This window comes from Pollicipes pollicipes, unplaced genomic scaffold (genome assembly GCF_011947565.3).
Source record: "Pollicipes pollicipes isolate AB1234 unplaced genomic scaffold, Ppol_2.1 Scaffold_6138;HRSCAF=7277_pilon_pilon_pilon, whole genome shotgun sequence".
NCBI lineage: Eukaryota > Metazoa > Arthropoda > Thecostraca > Pollicipedomorpha > Pollicipedidae > Pollicipes > Pollicipes pollicipes.
This window is the reverse complement of record NW_023596818.1, coordinates 11,772,369-11,792,612: the sequence shown is the minus strand read 5'-3', so window position 1 is coordinate 11,792,612 and position 20,244 is coordinate 11,772,369. Positions and strand designations below refer to the sequence as shown.

Genomic DNA, 20,244 nt, shown 5'->3' with positions numbered 1-20,244 from the left:
GCCGCGGCTTATCATCTCCGGGACGACGTGGCTTGTCATCCCCAGGACGGCCAGGTTTGTCATCACCAGGACGTCCAGGTTTGTCATCTCCAGGACGACTGGGTTTGTCGTCTCCGGGACGCCTCGGTTTCTTGTCTCCTGGGCGTCTCGGTTCGTCATCTTCAGGCTCGTCAGGGAATTGAGATGTATACCGCGAGGTAACTGTTGTTTTCGTTGTCTGAACAGTGTAGCGGTCAGGGCTTTCAGGACGGTCCCTGTCGGGAGACTCGTCCCCAGGACGATCAGGTCTCCCCTTTGACGGTCTTCTCGGGGAGCCATCCTCAGGGGTTTTGTCACCAGGGCGCCTGGGCTTATCATCACCAGGACGACGCGGCTTGTCATCCCCAGGACGTCCAGGTTTGTCATCTCCAGGACGACCTGGCTTATCATCACCAGGACGACGCGGCTTGTCATCTCCGGGACGACCTGGCTTGTCATCGCCAGAGCGACCAGGCCTGTCATCGCCAGGAAGCCGCGGCTTATCATCTCCGGGACGACGTGGCTTGTCATCCCCAGGACGGCCAGGTTTGTCATCACCAGGACGTCCAGGTTTGTCATCTCCAGGACGACTGGGTTTGTCGTCTCCGGGACGCCTCGGTTTCTTGTCTCCTGGGCGTCTCGGTTCGTCATCTTCAGGCTCGTCAGGGAATTGAGATGTATACCGCGAGGTAACTGTTGTTTTCGTTGTCTGAACAGTGTAGCGGTCAGGGCTTTCAGGACGGTCCCTGTCGGGAGACTCGTCCCCAGGACGATCAGGTCTCCCCTTTGACGGTCTTCTCGGGGAGCCATCCTCAGGGGTTTTGTCACCAGGGCGCCTGGGCTTATCATCACCAGGACGACGCGGCTTGTCATCTCCAGGACGTCCAGGTTTGTCATCTCCAGGACGACCTGGCTTGTCATCCCCAGGACGACGTGGCTTGTCATCCCCAGGACGCCGCGGCTTGTCGTCTCCAGGACGACCGGGCTTGTCGTCACCAGGACGTCCAGGTTTGTCATCTCCAGGACGACCGGGTTTATCGTCTCCGGGACGTCTCGGTTTCTTGTCTCCTGGGCGCCTCGGTTCGTCATCATCAGGCTCGTCAGGGAATTGAGATGTATACCGCGAAGTAACTGTCGTCTTCGTTGTCTGAACAGTGTAGCGGTCGGGGCTTTCAGGACGGTCCCTGTCGGGAGATTCGTCCGCAGGACGATCAGGTCTCCCCTTTGACGGTCTTCTCGGGGAGCCATCTTCCGGGGTTTTGTCACCAGGGCGCCTGGGCTTATCATCACTAGGACGACGCGGCTTGTCATCTCCAGGACGTCCAGGTTTGTCATCTCCAGGACGACTGGCGTCCCCAGGACGACGTGGCTTGTCATCCCAGGACGAGTCGTCTCCAGGACGCCTTGTCATCCCAGGACGACGTGGCTTGTCATCCCAGGACGCCGCGGCTTGTCGTCTCCAGGACGACCTGGTTTGTCGTCACCAGGACGTCCAGGTTTGTCATCTCCAGGACGACCGGGTTTATCGTCTCCGGGACGTCTCGGTTCTGTCTCCGGGGCGTCTCGGTTCGTAATCTTCAGGCTCGTCAGGGAATTGAGATGTATACCGCGAGGTAACTGTCGTCTTCGTTGTCTGGACAGTGTAGCGATCAGGGCTTTCAGGACGGTCCCTGTCGGGAGACTCGTCCCCAGGACGATCAGGTCTCCCCTGTGACGGTCTTCTCGGGGAGCCATCTTCTGGGGTTTTGTCACCAGGGCGCCTGGGCTTATCATCACCAGGACGACGCGGCTTGTCATCCCCAGGACGTCCAGGTTTGTCATCCCCCGGACGCCGTGGCTTGTCATCTCCAGGACGACGCGGCTTGTCATCTCCAGGACGACCCGGTTTGTCATCCCCAGGACGTCCAGGTCTGTCATCTCCAGGACGACGTGGCTTGTCGTCGCCAGGACGCCGTGGCATGTCATCCCCAGGACGGCCCGGTTTGTCATCACCAGGACGTCCAGGTTTGTCATCTCCAGGACGACCCAGTTTATCGTCTCCGGGACGTCTCGGTTTTTTGTCTCCCGGGCGCCTCGGTTCGTCATCTTCAGGCTCGTCAGGGAATTGAGATGTATACCGCGAAGTAACTGTTGTCTTCGTTGTCCGGACAGTGTAGCGATCAGGGCTTTCAGGACGGTCCCTGTCGGGAGACTCGTCCCCAGGACGATCAGGTCTTCCCTTTGACGGTCTTCTCGGGGAGCCGTCTTCAGGGGTTTTTTCACCAGGGCGCCTGGGCTTATCATCACCCGGGCGCCGCGGTTTGTCATCTCCAGGACGGCCTGGCTTATCATCACCAGGACGACGTGGCTTGTCATCCCCAGGACGGCCTGGTATGTCATCACCAGGACGTCCAGGTTTGTCATCTCCAGGACGACCGGGTTTGTCGTCTCCAGGACGTCTCGGTTTCTTGTCTCCTGGGCGTCTCGGTTCGTCATCTTCAGGCTCGTCAGGGAATTGAGATGTATACCGCGAGGTAACTGTTGTTTTTGTTGTCTGAACAGTGTAGCGGTCAGGGCTTTCAGGACGGTCCCTGTCGGGAGACTCGTCCCCAGGACGATCAGGTCTCCCCTTTGACGGTCTTCTCGGGGAGCCATCCTCAGGGGTTTTGTCACCAGGGCGCCTGGGCTTATCATCACTAGGACGCCGCGGCTTCTCATCTCCAGGACGTCCAGGTTTGTCATCTCCAGGACGACCTGGCTTATCATCACCAGGACGACGAGGCTTGTCATCCCCAGGACGGCCTGGCTTGTCGTCTCCAGGACGACGCGGCTTGTCATCCCCAGGACGTCCAGGTTTGTCATCTCCAGGACGACGTGGCTTGTCATCCCCAGGACGCCGCGGCTTGTCATCCCCAGGACGCCCAGGTTTGTCATCTCCAGGACGACGTGGCTTATCATCACCAGGACGACCTGGTCTGTCATCCCCAGGGCGTCCGGGCTTGTCGTCACCAGGACGACGTGGCTTGTCATCGCCAGGACGCCTTGGCTTGTCATCCGCAGGACGTCCAGGTTTGTCATCTCCAGGGTGTCCGGGTTTATCATCTCCGGGACGTCTCGGTTTCTTGTCGCCTGGGCGCCTCGGTTCGTCATCTTCAGGTTCGTCAGGGAATTGAGATGTATACCGCGAGGTAACTGTTGTCTTCGTTGTCTGGACAGTGTAACGGTCAGGGCTTTCAGGACGGTCCCTGTCGGGAGACTCGTCCCCAGGACGATCAGGCCTTCCCTTTGACGGTCTCCTCGGAGAGCCATCATCAGGGGTTTTGTCACCAGGGCGCCTGGGCTTATCATCACCAGGACGACGCGGCTTATCATCCCCAGGACGGCCTGGTTTGTCATCCCAAGGACGTCCAGGTTTGTCATCTCCAGGGCGACGTGGCTTGTCATCTCCAAGGCGACGTGGCTTGTCATCACCAGGACGACCAGGCTTGTCATCTCCAGGGCGACGTGGCTTGTCATCACCAGGACGTCCAGGTTTGTCATCTCCAGGACGATCGGGTTTGTCGTCTCCGGGACGTCTCGGTTTCTTGTCTCCGGGACGTCTCGGTTCGTCATCTTCAGGCTCGTCAGGGAATTGAGATGTATACCGCGAGGTAACTGTTGTCTTTGTTGTCTGGACAGTGTAACGGCCAGGGCTTTCAGGGCGGTCCCTGTCAGGAGACTCGTCCCCAGGACGATCGGGTCTTCCTTTTGACGGTCTCCTCGGGGAGCCATCTTCAGGGGTTTTGTCACCAGGGCGCCTGGGCTTGTCATCACCAGGACGACGCGGCTTATCATCACCAGGACGGCCTGGTTTGTCATCCCCAGGACGACGTGGCTTGTCATCCCCAGGACGCCGCGGCTTATCGTCCCCAGGACGGCCTGGTTTGTCATCCCCAGGACGACGCGGCTTATCATCCCCAGGACGGCCTGGTTTGTCATCTCCAGGACGTCCAGGTTTGTCATCTCCAGGACGACGCGGCTTGTCATCCCCAGGACGGCTTGGTTTGTCATCCCCAGGACGTCGAGGTCTGCCATCTCCAGGACGACCGGGTTTATCGTCTCCGGGACGTCTCGGTTTCTTGTCTCCTGGGCGTCTCGGTTCGTCATCTTCAGGCTCGTCAGGGAATTGAGATGTATACCGCGAGGTAACTGTTGTCGTCGTTTTCTGGACAGTGTACCGGTCAGGGCTTTCAGGACGGTCTCTGTCAGGAGACTCGTCCCCAGGACGGCCAGGCCTTCCCTTGGACGGTCTCCGCGGAGAACCATCTTCAGGGGATTCTTCACCGGGACGTCGGGGCTTGCCATCTCCAGGACGACCGGGTTTGTCGTCATCCGGTCGACCTGGCTTTTGGTCACTCGGACGACTTGGTTTTTTATCACTGGGACGACCTGGTTTGTCGTCCCCGGGACGACGTGGCTGATCCTCTCGGGGTCGTTTCGGCTGGTCGTCTTCAGGCCGTCCAGGTCGGTCATCTCCGGGGCGACTGGGTCTCTTGTCGCCCGGCCGTCTCGGTTCGTCATCTTCAGGCTCGTCCGGGAACTGAGATGTGTACCGTGAAGTGACCGTCGTCTTTGTTGTCCGGACAATGTGACGGTCAGGACTTTCGGGACGGTCTTCGTCGGGAGACTCGTCACCTGGACGGCCCGGCCTTCCCTTTGACGGTCTCCTTGGTGAGCCTCTTCAGGAGATTTTTCCCCGGGGCGCCTTGGCCTGCCATCACGAGGACGTCCAGGTTTATCGTCGTCCGGATGTCCCGGTTTGTCGTCTCCTGGACGCCTCGGTTTGTCATCTCCAGGGCGCCTGGACTTGGGTTTTTCCTCGTCGTGACCGGGCTGTTTGGATATTTTTGACAGATAGCGGTCGGTGATCGAGGACTGACGTTTCGTGGTCGACTTCGGTTCCTCGTCATCCGGTTGCCCGGGGCGGTCCGGCCGTTCACCTGGCCGCCGCGCCTGCGGGCTGCGCTGCCGGCCGGGTTCCCTCGGCTCGCGGGGCTCCTTATCTTCGGGGGCGCCCGGCTCGCGCGGCTCTGATCCGCTCGTATACCGCGTGGTGTGGACCGTGCGCGTGGTGCGTGACGTGAAACGCTCCGGCTCGTCCGGTCGCGGATGCTTGGGCTCCTTCTCATCGGGCCGGTCGCCCGGACGCTTGGGCCGTCGCTCGTCCTCAGGTTCCATGGGCTCATCCGGCTCCTCCACCGGCTCGCCGTCGACGTAGCGCACCACGCGCGTGGTGGTGGTGCGCGTGGTGCGCGTGGTCGCGCCGTCGTCGTCGGTGCGCGTGGTGTAGTAGCGTGTGGTGAAACGCTCCGGCTCGTCGTCGGGCTCCGCGCCCGGCTCGCGCACGCTCGTCACATAGCGCGCGTGTAGTGAACTGGGGCGTCTTCGTGACGTAGCGGCGTCGTTGTGTGGTGAACTCGGTGTGGTAGCGCGGCTCGTCGTCGGCAGGCTCGTCCTCGGTCGGCGCGTCGAACACGATCTCCGTGTAGCTGCGCGGCTGGCCTGGCTGGCGTGGCTTATAGATGCGGATCACGTCTGTCTGGTCGATGATGCGTCGGATCTCGATCACGCGCGTGCGGTGCACCACGGTGCGCGTCGTCTTCTCGATCTTGAGGATGCCGCGCTCGATGATTTCCTGCAGCGGGATGCGACGGTCGCCATCCAGCATGCGCCCCCACGAGTCCAGCGTGCCCTTCTCCAGCGCCTCCTCCAGGTCCAGCGGCTGGGCGCGCGGCTTCTTGGGCTCCCGGAACGTTGCTGAGGTCTTGTCAATGATGCGTAGTGTCACGCACTGCTCGAAGGTGATGACGCGGTCAGAGCCGGGGAACACGAACGTGCCCGACACTGGGTCCAGGTAATTCTTGCGGATCACCTCGTCCAGATACCAGCCGTCCTCGGGCATCTCGACCTCGATCGTGTCTATCGGCTCCTCCTCCTCAGGCGCGCGGCGGCCCGGTTCCGTCTCGTCGCCCGGCTGGCGCGTGAAGAACTGGATCTTGCTGCGCACGTCGTCCTCCGGTCGCAGCCGCTTCTTGTCCGGGCTCTTCTCGCGCTCCAGCGGGTGCTTCGCCGAGCTCACCTGCGTCCGGACGGACTTGAACTCGGGCTCCTCGTCCATCGGCTCCACGCGCCGGCGCGGCTCCGGGTCCTCCTTTGGCTCCGGCTTCTTCTTGCGCGGAGTCTGCTCGCCCGGGCGAGGCCTACGCCGCGGCGCCTCCGGCTCCTCGTCGTCGATCTCGTAGTACTTGCGGGGCTTCCCCGGCTGTTCCGGCTCGTACACGCGAATGCGGTCGGGTTCGCCGACGATCTCGATTATCTCGACCGTCCGACGAGCTTGAGCTTGACGCGCGTGCGGCGCACCTCCGTGCGCACGTACTTTCTCTCGATCGCCTCCTCCATGGTGTACTGCTTGCCACGTACTATGTAGCGACCCTGGTGGTCAAGCACTCCCTTGTTCAGCGCCTCCTCGATGTCCAGCGGCTTCTTGGTATCGGGGTCTTCCACTTGCGCTGACTTGCGGTCGATGATGCGCAGCGTCAAGCACTCCTCGAACGGAATCACGCGGTCCGCCTCGGGGAAAGCGAAGATGCAGCGCCGTGGGTCATAGTACTTCATTCGGATGACCTCGTCGAGGTACCAGCCGTCCTCGGGCATCTCGAGCACAGTGGTCGTCTCCTCCTCCTCCTCCTCCTCGACGGTCGGGTGGTCCGGGTGGCCCGTCTGCTTGCGTCGGCGCACCGTGCGCTTCATCACATACTTGCGCACCGTCACCGTCTGCGTCTCCTCCACTTCCTCCCTGGGCCGGCGCGCCACGCGCTTGTAGATCTTGGTCGTCGTCTCCGGCTCGGCCTCGTAGCTGGAGCGCACGACCCCCGCGTGGTGCGCGTGGTGCGGCCGAAGCCGTCGTCTGGCGCGGCCGGCGAGCCGGGCGCCTCCTGGCCGGGGCTGGGGCTCTTCTCGGCCGACCAATCGCGCAGCCGCTTCGGCGGGAGGAGCCGCGCTCGGGGGTCGGCCGCTTCTCGCCACTCCGCGTCACGTATGTGCGGTACGTACGCGTGGTGGTCGAGGTGGTCGAGCGCGGCGCGTACGGCCGGCCCGGCTCGTAGTCAGTCGGCACCTCCTCCAGCAGACCCTCCCGCACCGCCTCGTCCAGCGGCACCTTCTGCCCACTCGACGGCACGATGAAGATGTTGAGCGTCTCGTCGATGTAGCCGCGTCGCACGGCGTCGTCGAACGACATCGGCGTCGGGCGACCCTCCTGGCCCTGTGACGTCACGGTGACGTAGCGCTTGATCGTCTTGGTGACGGTGGCCGTGGTGACCGTGATGTTCAGCATGCTCTTCAGCAGGCACCCTCGGGCGTAATGTGGCGCCGGTGCACCCGCCTCCTCCAGCGGCATGGGCTCCAGCGTCTCCGGGTCGGTGACCTGCCCCGTCTGGGGGTCCAGCCGCGTGCGCAGCACCGCCCGGAAGACGGTCAGCTCGTGGCCGCCCTCATGGATGCCGATCGGTCGCGCCAGCATCTCGTTAATCTGGGGCTGGATGTAGCGCTGTGTGACCGCCTCGTCGAGCGGAATCGCGCGGCCGCTCGAGTCGCGGAAGTCGCCTCGTGCGGTTGACGATGCCCTTGGTCAGCGCCACGTTCAGCCTCACGTAGTCGCCCGTGTCCGGGTCCTTGATGCCGTCGATGTCGAAGATGGTCTTGGTGGCGCGACGACGTGATCATGCCGCGGTTCAACCGCCTCGTTCAGCGAGAACACGTCGTCCGTCTGCGGGTCGCGGAACTTGCCTCGCCACAGATGATGCTCTCGGCGAAGGCCTCCGGCAGCGTCAGCAGCGCGCGTCGAAAGGTTCGTCACGCACTTGAGCTGCGTGTCCACGATGCCGCGACGCACCGCCTCCAGCAGCGGCACGCGCTCCTTCGTCACCAGGTCGTAGATGGTGCCAGACGTCTCCATCCTGCCGCCATCGTGGATATCCTTTAGCGTCAGCGGGCGCCCGAGCATGTACTGCTTGACCGCGTCGATTAGAAGCATCCGCTTGCGCGTCTTCTTGTCGATGAAGCGGCCTTGCTCCGGCTTGATGATGCCCTCCTTGATGGCGTCATTGACGGTCAGCTTGACGCCCGTCTCCGTATTCAGCACCTCGTGGATGTTGGGGTTGATGAGGCCGCGGCTGATGGCATCCTGCAGCTGCAGGCGCTCGCCGTTGTTTCGGTCCTCGAACTTGCCGGACACGTAGTCGACCAGACCCTGCTGGACGGCGTCCGACAGCGAGACGCCGCACATGCGTGTGTAGTCGTGCGCCAGCGAGAGCAGGCCACGCTCGAACGCCTCCGGCAGTGGGTAGCGGCGGCCCGACTCGGTGTCGGTAACCTCACCGGTCGTCGTGTCCACCTGACCGGCGATCACCGCCTCCAGCAGGGTCGGCCTGCGCGGCGCGTCACTTACCTGCCGCGGCCGCTCGCCGCGCGCGCCGCTCGGCCCCACGAACGCGCTCAGCTGCGGGTCCATCAGGCCGTCCATCATGGCCTCCAGCAGCGTGAGCGGCCGGTCCGAGCGGCCGTCGAACACGCCCGACTGCTGGTGCATCAGCTGTCGCAGCGCCGGGTCCAGCAGACCCATGCCGACCGCCTCGTCGACCGAGTGGCGCGCGCCGGTCGACGGGTGCAAGAAGCAGCCGCCGCGCGGCTCGAAGAGGCGCCGCTCCGCCGCCTCGCCCAGCGTCAGCGTCTCGCCGGTCTCCGGATGCGTGACGCCGGCCGACTCGAGCAGCGCGCTGGCGGCGCCGCCCGCCTCGATCCGGTAGGAGCGCGTGCGCACCTCGCGCGTCACCGTCTCCGAGCCGTCGGGCGCGCCGCTCGAGTACGAGTACGAGGTGGTGCTCATCGGCTCGGCGCCGCCCTCTGTCACCATCGACGTGACATAGTTGCCCTCCTGGTCGGGCTCCGTGGAGCCGTGCGACGACGTGACATATCTGCGGAGAGGCGAGCGCGCGTCAGACGGCGGGCACCGGCAAACAACACGCGCAAGTCTGACAGCAGCCGCCGGCAAGAAGCACAAATGTCGCTCGCTGCCACAGTCGGCGACAGCAAAAGGCATTGCACTGACAGGTGACAATAAAATGCACGTCAATGAGCTCACAAAGACGGCGATCTGACACATGTCAGCGCGCGACGTGACAATGATCTGACACAAGTCACTGGGGCCAAATAGCCGACGGTCAGACGCACGGCGGCCCGCTGTCAGCACGTCCGCACCAACAGCTCGCACCGGCATAACAGCACGCTGCTTCAATTTATCCTCATAACACTTGACCTTCGTGGCTTTCGCCCATGGTGGAGACGGAGAGCCGCAAACAACAACATCAATTGAGCGCGTCAGATTAACAGGCTGTTATCAATCGTGCAGCAATGCTGGCCAGAGACAGTGCTAGCTTCCCGTCGTAACCAACAATAAACGAGCACACGCATTACATCACCCATCCCCGCGGCTTCAACCCACTGATTCATGGCCGGTGGAATGTCATCGGGGGGGGGGGGGGGGGCGGGGGCCGCTCACTGACCGCACAAGTGACACCGGCAACACCTCACAGGGATCGCCAGCAAAAACGCATCAGAACTCCAGCGTCCGCCGACGGTGAGCGCCATCATGACGCAGCGCGGCAGCACGGCTCCACGTGCCACGCCTCGCGCCGGCAGCTCGCACGCTCCCAGACGCCGCGCGCGAGTCCCTGCTGTCGCTCACGGCGCCACGCGGCGGGACGCGGCCGGCGCGCCGAGAAACAGCCGCTGCGTTGGGAGCGCGGCCAGCTGAGGGCACAGGATGGCTGGCGGTTCGACAGAGCACCGGCGGCTTCGGAGGGGCCGCGCGGGCGGTGCTGTCGCGATGGCACCGATATCGCGACCATCGGTGCAGGAAGTGGCGAATACCGAGCGAAAACAGACGTCATAAGCCGGTCTATGCACGCTGCATGCAAGGCGCGGCGCTTGCATGAATGCATGCTGCACAGCCAATGAAAAGAAACGCCAGCGAACAAACAGGAAACCCCCTCAGCAGCACCATATAGATACAGCGTGTGGGCGGGCCTTAACCTCACCAGACGACGGCGAGTCCACACGGGCGCGGCGAAAACAAATCTGCGCGGACGTGCCCAGTGGTCGGATCATCACCGTCGCCGCCTCTCCGGCCGTAAACTTGTCAAATCACCGCCTCACAAGGGCGCCTCGATGCCGGCAGAACCGGTTCGGCCGGAGGATGCGGCGGGGGCCGTTTCTCCATTCTGGAGCCGAGCGACGAGCTCGAAAGCAAATCCTGCACGGGCAAATCGGCCACATATGTCGAAAGCCAGTCCTCCGCAAAACCCGCTCCGGAGGGATTAACAAAGCGTACATGACCGAATCAAATACCGGAGGAGCTCAGAGTCACGTTCTATTTCCGCTGAGCCATTGCGGATTTATGCCTACATCCCGCCTTCTTGGTGGCAGCGGTGGGACGTGTTGCCTCCCCACGGCACCCCCGGTCAGAGAGGATCTCCGACAAGCACCAGCAGCACGTGCCTCACGTCGGCCCGCCGCCGGCCAGAGGGCGCCCGTGCTTTCACCGGGACAGGGGCGGTCGTCCGGCGCGAGACGCGCTCTGCGGCCCTCCCCGCCCCCGGGCCGCGCTCATTCATATTGGGGGCGCGCGAGGCGGCCGGGATGTCGCCCTCCTCCACTGTGGGCGGCACCAGCTCGGGTTGGGACGCGAAAGCCGTTCACTACGGTCGGACGCCGGATGGCGCAGTTTGCCACGAGCTTGCTAAATCGTGCCAACTTGGACGAAGCGCGTCGTTCAACGTAAGATGCTTCTCAAACGGCGTGTTCCCTCCAGGGGGTGGAGGGTTCCATGCATAAAGAGGGACTGCAGTTTCCCCGTTCTTTTCAAAAAAGGTCCATCAATGCATTGCACACTTCGCAATACATTGGTGCATCGCAGTGCATTATGCACTGCAATATTCGCAACGCTTAATGTTCGTCACCTCTTGCAGAAGCAGGCAAGCGCCATGCATAGTCTCATCCATACTAGCCGTTTTCGTGCAATCAAAAAGTATGTGTGGATATAATCTGAACAAAATTAGGGATTCAGGCTGTCACTCATAACGAGGAGCCCTAAAGGAGTTCCAACTTACAATAACAGAGAGGTTATGTTCAGGAATAGATTAAGCAGAGCTATCAAATCAGTCGTGCCCTTGAAGGGTTAGGACACAATTATCACATTTTCTACCCACATCTCAGCAAGCACAACGCGCCGATAAACCATCTCAAAGTGTGTCACCGCATCGCGCATTGGTAAAGATGCTCACATCCAGTCACGTAATGTCAATATTGACAGGCCGGCGGCGCTCGAGCCGCCGCCGCGCCGCGGTTCTCACTATCGGCGCGGTCAGAGCGCGCCACTAGCTCGCTGCCGCCGGCGTGAGTCACACCGACCGGATACAAATAAACAGATCGGAGGGCGTGTTTTTGTCCCCCGGATCAATGCACCGTGGCTAAACACGCGCGAAGGGCCGGTCATCAATCGGTTCTGCTGTCGTTAATCACACGTGCCTGGCGCGAACCGGGGCGAGGCGAGCGCGCCGCGCCCGCCGCCCCGTCAGCTGTTGCTGGCCGCGAGCGCGGGACGGCACGCCACAAGGCCAAGCCCTTCCTGCCGGTCCATGCAACGCGATATTAGGCTTTTTGATGAACCAATTCCGGTTGCCTTTGAGGCCGGCACAAGTGTGCTCCTACCGCTTCCACCCGACGGAATATCATCGCGCCCAGCCCCCCGGGCGGCCCTCGCTCTGCCGGGGGAGCCTCGCGCGCCGGCAGCGTCGGCGCGCCGGCCGGCAGTTCGACCTTGGATTCGGCGCGGCGGCGGCTGCAGGGCGCGCGCCGGCGCGGTACAAGGCTGCGCCCGGCGGGCGGCGCCGGCCGAGCTCCGGCCCGCCATGGCGCGCCGACGGAGCGCACGCGTGACGCGGGCTGGCGCAGCCCGCGCGTCGGGCACGCGGCCCCTCCAGCGCGCAGGGGGACAGCGGCTGGACCGGCGGCGTTGCGGCCGGCCGGGCCGGCGCTGCTGCCGCCGCCGGGCGATGATGTCATGCGCCGGCCGGTCATGCCGGCCGCTGCACCTGAGCGCAGGGGCCGCGCCGGGAGAGCGGCACCACCACGCCACCTGTAAGCCCCAGACTGACCGGCCGGCCGGCGCGGCTGACCCGGCCTTATCGGACGACCTGCCCGCCCCTCGCAGCGCGACCGAGCGGCGAAAGCGGCCCGCGACAGCAGCTGTGATTGCCCGGCGCCCGGCCGGCGGCTGGCACGCAGGGCGCGCGCCGACGCTGGCTGCCACAGCGAGCGGCCGTGTCGACCCACGCCACGCCACGTCCCAGCCCGGCGCCACGCCGCGGCCCCGGACGTCAGGCGGCTGACGCGCTGATGAGGGGGGCTCCGGCCGCGTGTACGGCGGAGATGGTGACGGGGACAGCGGGGCCCACCGGGGGCCGCGGATGCTGATGGACGTCATTAGGCCTTAACGACACCGCAGCTGTAAATTACGGCCAGCTCGTCACGAGAATTTAACGAGGTAAGGACCGGTTCGAAACCTACACAAAACGATCTGATTTGTAGGAAGAGCCTAATTTCACGTAGAAGCGCAACGGGATGCAAAGAAGTATCCTACAAACAAACGAAAAAGCTTCAGATGGCAATCTGTCTACACCCGACACCCTACAAGTCAGCAAATAACTGGAAACATCTAGGCCAGGCACATGCACCCTGTCTTCTGGGGGACCACAGGAACAAGCTGCGTTGTCTGCTAAAATGCGTTGCTGACAACGAGGATTCTGAGGATTCTGAGGATTCTGAGGACTCTGACGGCAGTGGCGTAGCCAGAGATGGCCAGGCTCAGCACGAAATCGTCTCTGACGCCGCCAATAAGTCACGCCTGTGCACGAGCCGGCGTCACATCGCCACATGGCCGGCAGCACCCCTCAGTCCCGCACCGGGAGAGCGGCCGCCGCGGAGAACCGCGGCCTAACTGTGAGGGTCCGCACCAGCGGCAGCACTGGGGTAAGGGGGCGGGAACATCGGCGGCGACGGTGAAGTGAGCCCCTCCCAACATCGACCCCTCAAATCACTGTAAGGAGGTCCCTCGGTATAGCCCCCACGCATCATCCTTCCAAGCTTGCTCTTCCGCTGCAGGCGGACTCTCAGCTACCTGCCCCTGCCGTCCGAGGTTCCACATCACCGGGACAGCACGCCGCCAGCGCAGCGGAGCGTCCGCCAGACGACAAACCCCACATACTGGCCTCGGGGAGTCCCCGTGACCGCGGATCAGGCGGCCGCCACGGGGAGCGGCTCTGACGCGGCCGGGCACCGCTCGCTGGCCACGGGCGCCGCTCTGACGCGGCCCGGCGCCGCTCGCTGGCCACGGGCGCCGCTCTGACGCGGCCGGCGCCGCTCGCTGGCCACGGGCGCCGCTCTGACGCGGCCGGGCACCGCTCGCTGGCCACGGGCGCCGCTCTGACGCGGCGGCACCGCTCGCTGGCCACGGGCGCCGCTCTGACGCGGCCCGGCACCGCTCGCTGGCCACGGGCGCCGCTCTGACGCGGCCGCGCCGCTCGCTGGCCGGGCGCCGCTCTGACGCGGCCGGGCACCGCTCGCTGGCCACGAGGAGCAGTTCTGACGCGGCCCGGCGCCGCTCGCTGGTCAGCCGTCGGTCCACGGCCACCGCCCTGTGCCGTGCTGCGGTAACCGCAGCACCGCAGCATGAGCGAGCCGGGCCTCCCGACCCTCAAGTGTGAGGCGGCGTCTCCCACGAGCGCCGCCGGCCGTCGACGCTTCAAGGTGACCGCGCCGGCCGGCGGCGGCGCCGACGCCGGGGCGTCACGGAGGCGGCGGCACGCCTGGTCGCTGTGCCGGTCCCAAGCGTCGTTGGGGGCGGGGGTGGGGGGCGAGACTCAAGCGGGGCAGGCAGCGTGTCCGTGCAGGCTAGGATGCGTCATGCCAGTGGAACCGCCATCACGCCCCATAAACCCCGCAAGAGACGCTCCGTGCATGTCCGGAGCACTGCAACAAACGACCGGCATGCCCCTGCCACTGACCCCATAGCCAGGCTCACTCATCTCTCCCCTTCTGCTCCAGCCATCCCTCCCCGTCGTCTTCAAGGCTCTCAGCCTCTTGATCAACGGCAAGCCGGCAGCCGACAGCCTACGCTGCTGCATAATCCATTGTGCCCGCTCAAGCGCGTGTTCTGATGTTCTGATCGCTGCTCCCTGCAGCAGGGCGGCTCGACTCCGCGCAGGCGCTCCTCCCGCCGCGGCAGGACGGGCGACGACTCCCCGCCGCTCAGCCCCCCCCCCCCCCCCAGGAGGCCTCGGCGGTGCAGCTCGCGCCAGACCCGGCCTTATTTGGCGCCGCCTTCGCCGCCTTCGCCGCGCTCGCCCTGCAGCCCTGCACGCACCCAGGACTGACCCAGAAGCAGAGCGGCCATGTGCGTGCCGTCGACCGGTCCTCCAGGGCCACTTTCACACTGCGCGGCGGCGGCGGCGCACGCACTCGGCGCGGCGCCGCAGCACGGGCGACGATGACGTCACCGCCCGCCGCCAGCCGTTGCTAATGACGTAACGGACCGGGGGGGGGGGGGGGCTGCAGAACGAGTTCGCGGAATCGCCGTCGCCAGCTGACGGTCGCCAGAGCGTGAGCGGCAGAGACTGAAGCGAGCCTGGCACCGCGCGGCGGTCTGACTGGTCATGGAGCTGTCCCGACCGTCGAAGTGGCCGGCAGCCAGACCGGATCTGACGTCGCGTTAGTGCCACGGAAGGGGTGAGTGCAGGGGTCATTGGCCCGGGTTTCGGTTAGGTCAGGTCAGATCAGATCAGATCAGATCAGATCAGATCAGATCAGATCAGATCAGGTCAGTTCAGGTCGGCCGAGATCAGGTGAGATTAGTTAGGGCCATGACATGTCACGTAGTAGTACTCATGTCAGTTAGGGAAGTGAGATCCATCCGGCCAGGGTCAGGTCAGGTCGGGTCATGAGATCACCAGTCAAGAGGTACGGTCCGATCGGGTCGGTCGTATCAGGTCAGATAAGGTCAGTTCAGTTTCTGTCAGGTCAGGTCAGGTCGGACCATCATAAACGACATCCATGACTGATATCATTCATGAACATCATGGCGATGCAACACATCTCTCCATCATAACCGGTTCTGCAAGATATCATGCTCTCCACTTTCCCGACGGGGCTAGATTGGACTGGCTTCCATACATGATCGGCCATCAATGAACGCCCGGCTCGACTCGAGGCCAAACGCCATCGCACGAGATCGCCTAAGTTTCTCGAGGACAAATGCAACGGCAATGCTGGCCGCCGTCGCCGACCATCCGACAGACGTGAAAAAAAAGAACGACCACCGTGTATACCTGCGTGACTTCGAGCCACGGCCCTGCCGCGAACGCCCGTCAGCGTGAAGGTGGGCCTTGGGTGGGCTCTAATTGAAATGCCAAAAATCCGGAGGCGGACCGGCCCCATCAGACTCGATCAGGGCGTCTCCGCCCCAGCCGTCTGCATGAGACGCTGGTGGGGCGCACGGTCCGGTCCGGTCAGTCCAGCGGCGTGCGAATGCCCCAGAAAATGGCGGCTGTACAGTGTTCCAGTGAAAACATCTCTCTACATTGTCACATGTTTACTGATAATTTTATCTGAAAGTGAGAGGGTCACACCAGACCTTCCCCCCCCCCCCCCCGCCCGCTCCACTGCATTCCAGCGCCGATGCCTGAGCCCGTCTGGGCGCTCTGGCGGCGGCCGGGGCCGCGGCTCCCACGGTGTCGGCGCGGGCGAGCCGGTCCGTCCGCCACCCGATACGGGCCGCCGCCGGCGGAGGGACGCGTGCCCCGCCGGCCGACACGCGGAGGACCGCGTCAGGCCCGTCGCTGGCCGCACGTGGCCTGCGCCCGGCGACGCCACACGCCGAGCCGCGGCCGGCGGCGCCGCCCCCGCGCCGCCGCCCCCGGCCGCGCCCGCGGTCACGCCCGCGACCACGCCTGGTCACACCCCAGTCACTGCCCGGCCAGGGTCGCAGCAGCGCACCGCGGCGGACGCCCCGCGCGAGTCCGCTGGTAGCAGCGTGAGGCAGCAGCCCCGCCGACGCCGTGATCATTTGCGCAAGCGGCGCGCTGCCCGCGAATGCTAATGGCGCGGCTCCTGGAGGCTCCTGCAGCGGTCGGTGTCCACATTACCATCTAGGGGGTGCGCCATTGTCCATTCATCCGGGCCGCCCGTTACGCAAGGCGCGCGCCCCGCCAGCGAATACGGGATGGCGCGACCCGAGACCATATGGCGACGAGCCGCGCATTCCGACGCGGCGCCGACAAAAGCGCCCCAGCTGGGCGGCCGGCCTGTCGTTCACACACACACCACTCTTGACCACGCGCTGGGCCGGGTACAATGTGGAGTAAACCGGCCAAACGTACCACGAAGGCAGATCGTTCTGGCGGTGCCGATTTACGGGCGGTTCCTCTCCCGCCGCGTGGTAGTGGAGTGCCGTGAGTCGGCGTTGTCGGCGCCGCGCGTTGAGGTCAGCGGTGACTCAGCGGCACAGATGAACTGTCATCGTCCGCCGCGCTGACATTAACGCTGATGATTGCAACGCCTGACAGTGACACACGAAACATTCAGTGTGACGTGGCACGAACGCGTGGGGCGCGGTGCATTCCACGCATCGACACCAATCACTTTCCCGGCCGTTTTACCGGCATCATTCCCGGCGCTTGAGGAACGTCCTGCGCGTCGCCCGGCCGTGTTTCACTATTCGCTCCCGGCCCCAGAGGAAGACCCATCCATCAATCCTCGCGCCTCGTCGTCGGCCCGCGGCGCCGTGTCCAGTGACCGACACCTGAGCAATACCGCGCCGCGGACCGGCGGGAGAAAGTTCGCGGGACGCGCCGGCCCGCTCGCAAAAACGCCACCCACCGCCGGTCGTGATGTGTCCGGCGGCCGCGCCGCCGCCACCGCCTGTGATCAGGCGACCCCAGGTCGGCCGGCCGGCGACGGCGCGTTTTTGCCCGCAGGCGGGGGCGGCGGCGGCGGCGGCACGGCAGGGCGCGCCGACCGCCCGTCCGGCCCGCCCGCCAGGGGGCGCTTTTTCGGCGCGCCTGGCTTTCATTCAGCGCGACGCCAATGCGCCATGGGCGCGCATCAGATAGCCCGGAGAGCGCGGCCGCCGCCCACGGCCGGCCGCCGACGACCCTCGTCTGCGGCGGCAGGTGGCTGGAGGTCACGTCAGCCGCGTCACCGGGCCGCCACAATGCACCGCGCGTCGAGTACCGCGAACGTCGCCAGCAAGCGGCCCGCTTCCTGCAATTGTGTCGGCCGGTTTCGCGGACGAGCCGGGCGGTCATGGGCTGCACGGTCGGCGCCGTGCAGCGTGGGCGTCCGGCACCGACCGGCCGGCCGGCGCGCCTCGCCTCGCCTCCTCCCGACCCGGTCAGAGGCACGCGCCCAATTACCCGGCCCAAAACAGGCCGGCCGGCCGGCGACCCCGGACCACGGAACCAATTCGGACCGTGCCTCTTCCAGACGTGGAGCGGGCCACGGCTGCCGACGCAGGGGCGCCGAGCGGCGGCGGAAGGGGAAGGAGGCAGAGGAGAGGGGGGGGGGGGTCTGAGCACACGGCTGGCTGGTGCTGCCCGAGGAGGCGTGACGGAAAAGAGCTGCGGCTACAGACAGCTGACCGACATCGTTCGCCAAGACTGCGCGATCCATCGGCGGCCGTCGAGAAGATCGCCCCCCGCCCCCCTCCCCCCGACACAACCATGTGTGTCTCGAAGACAACGTGCCACACTACGACAACCGGCGAGCCAGCGGCACGCCCCGAGCGCAGCCAGCAAAATTGTCCCACATGCGACCGGGACTTCGTCTTCATCGGGACCCACGCACCTGTCACGACCTGACACAGGCCCGCGCCGGCGAAGAGCGAAGCTGACGCGGCGCAGCCTGACCTCTGCCCGTGACCCGGCGGTCACGGCCAACGGACCACGCGGCCCGTGATGGAGCTCGTCCATCACCGCCGCGCGCTGCCGCCGGCGGCGCCGGGATAACCAGCAGCCGCGGGGCGTCGCCCAGCAGCGACCAGCTCGACCAGCGGCTGCTCGCCGCCGCCGAGACGCCGAGGTCGCCGCTGCCGGCCAGAGCCGAGCAGAGCGGCTGCACGCAACGCCGCCCACGCAGCAAACACCCGCCCGCCCACTGACAATGGCGCACTCGTTCGCGGCAGGGGCGCGGCGGGGGCGGAGCTGGGAGCAGGGCGCGCCCGGCACCGCGACAAGGGCGGAGCAGCGACGCATCTCGGGCGAGCGGGATAGAAGTCGTCCCGGCTAGACCATCTCTGCGCTTGAGGCACCTTCAGAGAACGAAACCGACGCAAACGCCGGTCCCGCACTATACGGCTTAACTCCATCGGCGCTCACAATCCCTGCAAGCGCGCGCTGCACGGCGGAAAGCCGCGCCAATGATTTCATTCTTACGTAACCACGCTAATGCCGTCACACTTCAGAGAGCTCCGCATGCGTGGAAGGCCTGGCGTGACCGCTGAGCGGCTGTCCAGCGCGCTGCTCGGCGATAGATGGATCGCAGGAAGGGACGAGACCACAGCGCCGCCTCGCCGCAAACAAACCCCGAACGGGTGACGTCAGCGCGCCGGCCGGGCGGCCGCGCCCACCGACCACCACGGCCGGGGGATCACACCGCAAGCGGGAGCGCTGATGTTCGGACCGATAGCGACGCTGCACCGGGCATGGCGTGCAGCGCTCATCCTCTGGCGGCGATAGATTCCAGCTGATAGACTGGGAAAGGGACTTTCTGAGCACGAGACCAAAAACGGCGCAGAGTTGTGGCAGGGTTAAAATTATCCCCATGTAGAGCACGGATTCTACAGAGCTGCCGTCCTAACACGGCTACGGCTGCGGAGCGTTGCTTCACTCTGCACCTCTTTCCCAGACCCTTGCCCACGATTGGCCATTTTTACTCCTCGAGTCGTGACTCGCTGCAAAAAACACGAGCCAAACCGTCCATGCGCCGGAACTGTACCGGGCGCGAGTCGGGGCGCAACGGGCGGGGCTCCGCCACGCCGTCACCCACCCGGACACGCCCTGGCCGCCACCAGCCCGCCCGGACCAGCCCGGGCTTGGACGGAGCACGCTGCAGCCCTCCCCAGGAGTTCCCGTCGCGTGTCGCCGCCCGGTTACCAACGTCCGTCATGTCATTGCCAGAGGCATGCGGGGAAAGGTCACGACCCGTTCCGACAGGAGCGGACAGGGACGAGCACACGGCGGTGCAGCGCGCGGCGTGGCGGGCTCGTTTTGGCGGGACGCTATCGCGCGTGAGATTCCGGGAGTCTGCCGGCTGCAGAACGCCCCCGCACCAGCTGTGAGACAGCAGTTCTCGAGGCGGGGCCGGGTTCCGGCCGATCCCGCGATGCAAGGGACGTAGAAAAATGAACCGATGAAGTATATCGCCTCAGCCCATGAGAAGAAACAGCGCGGCGCCAGATGACGGACGGCCCAGGGATACGGACCATCGAGCCTCCCAGCGCCCGGGCGCCGACCACCCTGCACCCAGGGAGTCCACGGGCGGCGGCCCGGACATGCGCCGGCGGCAGGGACTGACCTGCGGGAGGTGACGGTGCGGACGACCCCTCCTGCTGTCCATGACGTCTGCGTCGACGGCGGCGGCGGCGACGGCGGTGGCGGGCGCACTACTGAGCTCGGTGCGGAACGTCTTCAGAGTCACAGGGACCACTTCATCACACTGCCGGGCGAGAAACCGGGGTCACTCACACGCGGCAAGACACAACACAACACGACACGACACAACGCAGCACAACAGACAGCGCAGCAAATAAACTGAGCGGCAGCCGACGGCGGCGGCGGCGGCGGCGGCGGCGGCGCCGGTCGCACCGCCGACCCAACACATGGTCGGGCCAGCGGTGCGCCCGCCGTCGCCGCCGCCACCGCCGGAGCCCGGCCGGTCGGGAGCCGTGACGCACCGTCTGTACGCGATGCGGGGCCGCGAGCGACTGGACGCCGGCCGGGCGGCGGGCGGCCGGCCGGGCGCCCGGCTGCGGGGGCCGACCGCTGGCGGAGACCCGCCCCCTCGACAGCCATCACCATATGTGGGAGCCGAGGCGGC

The 20,244-nt window shown here is 65.2% G+C and overlaps 2 protein-coding genes across 2 annotated transcripts in view; both read right to left on the bottom strand.

Annotated features, from left to right (window-relative positions):
• The window catches only part of LOC119105300 (proteoglycan 4-like), a 7,044-nt gene extending 5,615 nt beyond the window's left edge, over positions 1–1,429 (bottom strand). The window contains exon 1 of the mRNA XM_037228767.1: positions 3–1,429. Within this exon, the coding sequence (XP_037084662.1) occupies positions 3–1,429 (1,427 nt within the window). The remainder of the gene's footprint in view (positions 1–2) is intronic.
• Positions 1,430–2,163: 734 nt separating this feature from the next.
• LOC119105299 (titin) lies at positions 2,164–19,744 on the bottom strand (the record flags this gene model as incomplete). Its single annotated transcript, XM_037228766.1, is given in 8 exon segments — positions 2,164–4,713; positions 5,392–5,971; positions 6,044–6,352; positions 6,397–6,892; positions 7,086–7,597; positions 7,656–7,736; positions 7,775–9,011; positions 19,723–19,744. Coding segments are annotated over 7 exon segments (5,704 nt in total), but the record flags the coding sequence as incomplete, so codon positions are not given.
• Between the last annotated feature and the right edge of the window lie 500 nt (positions 19,745–20,244).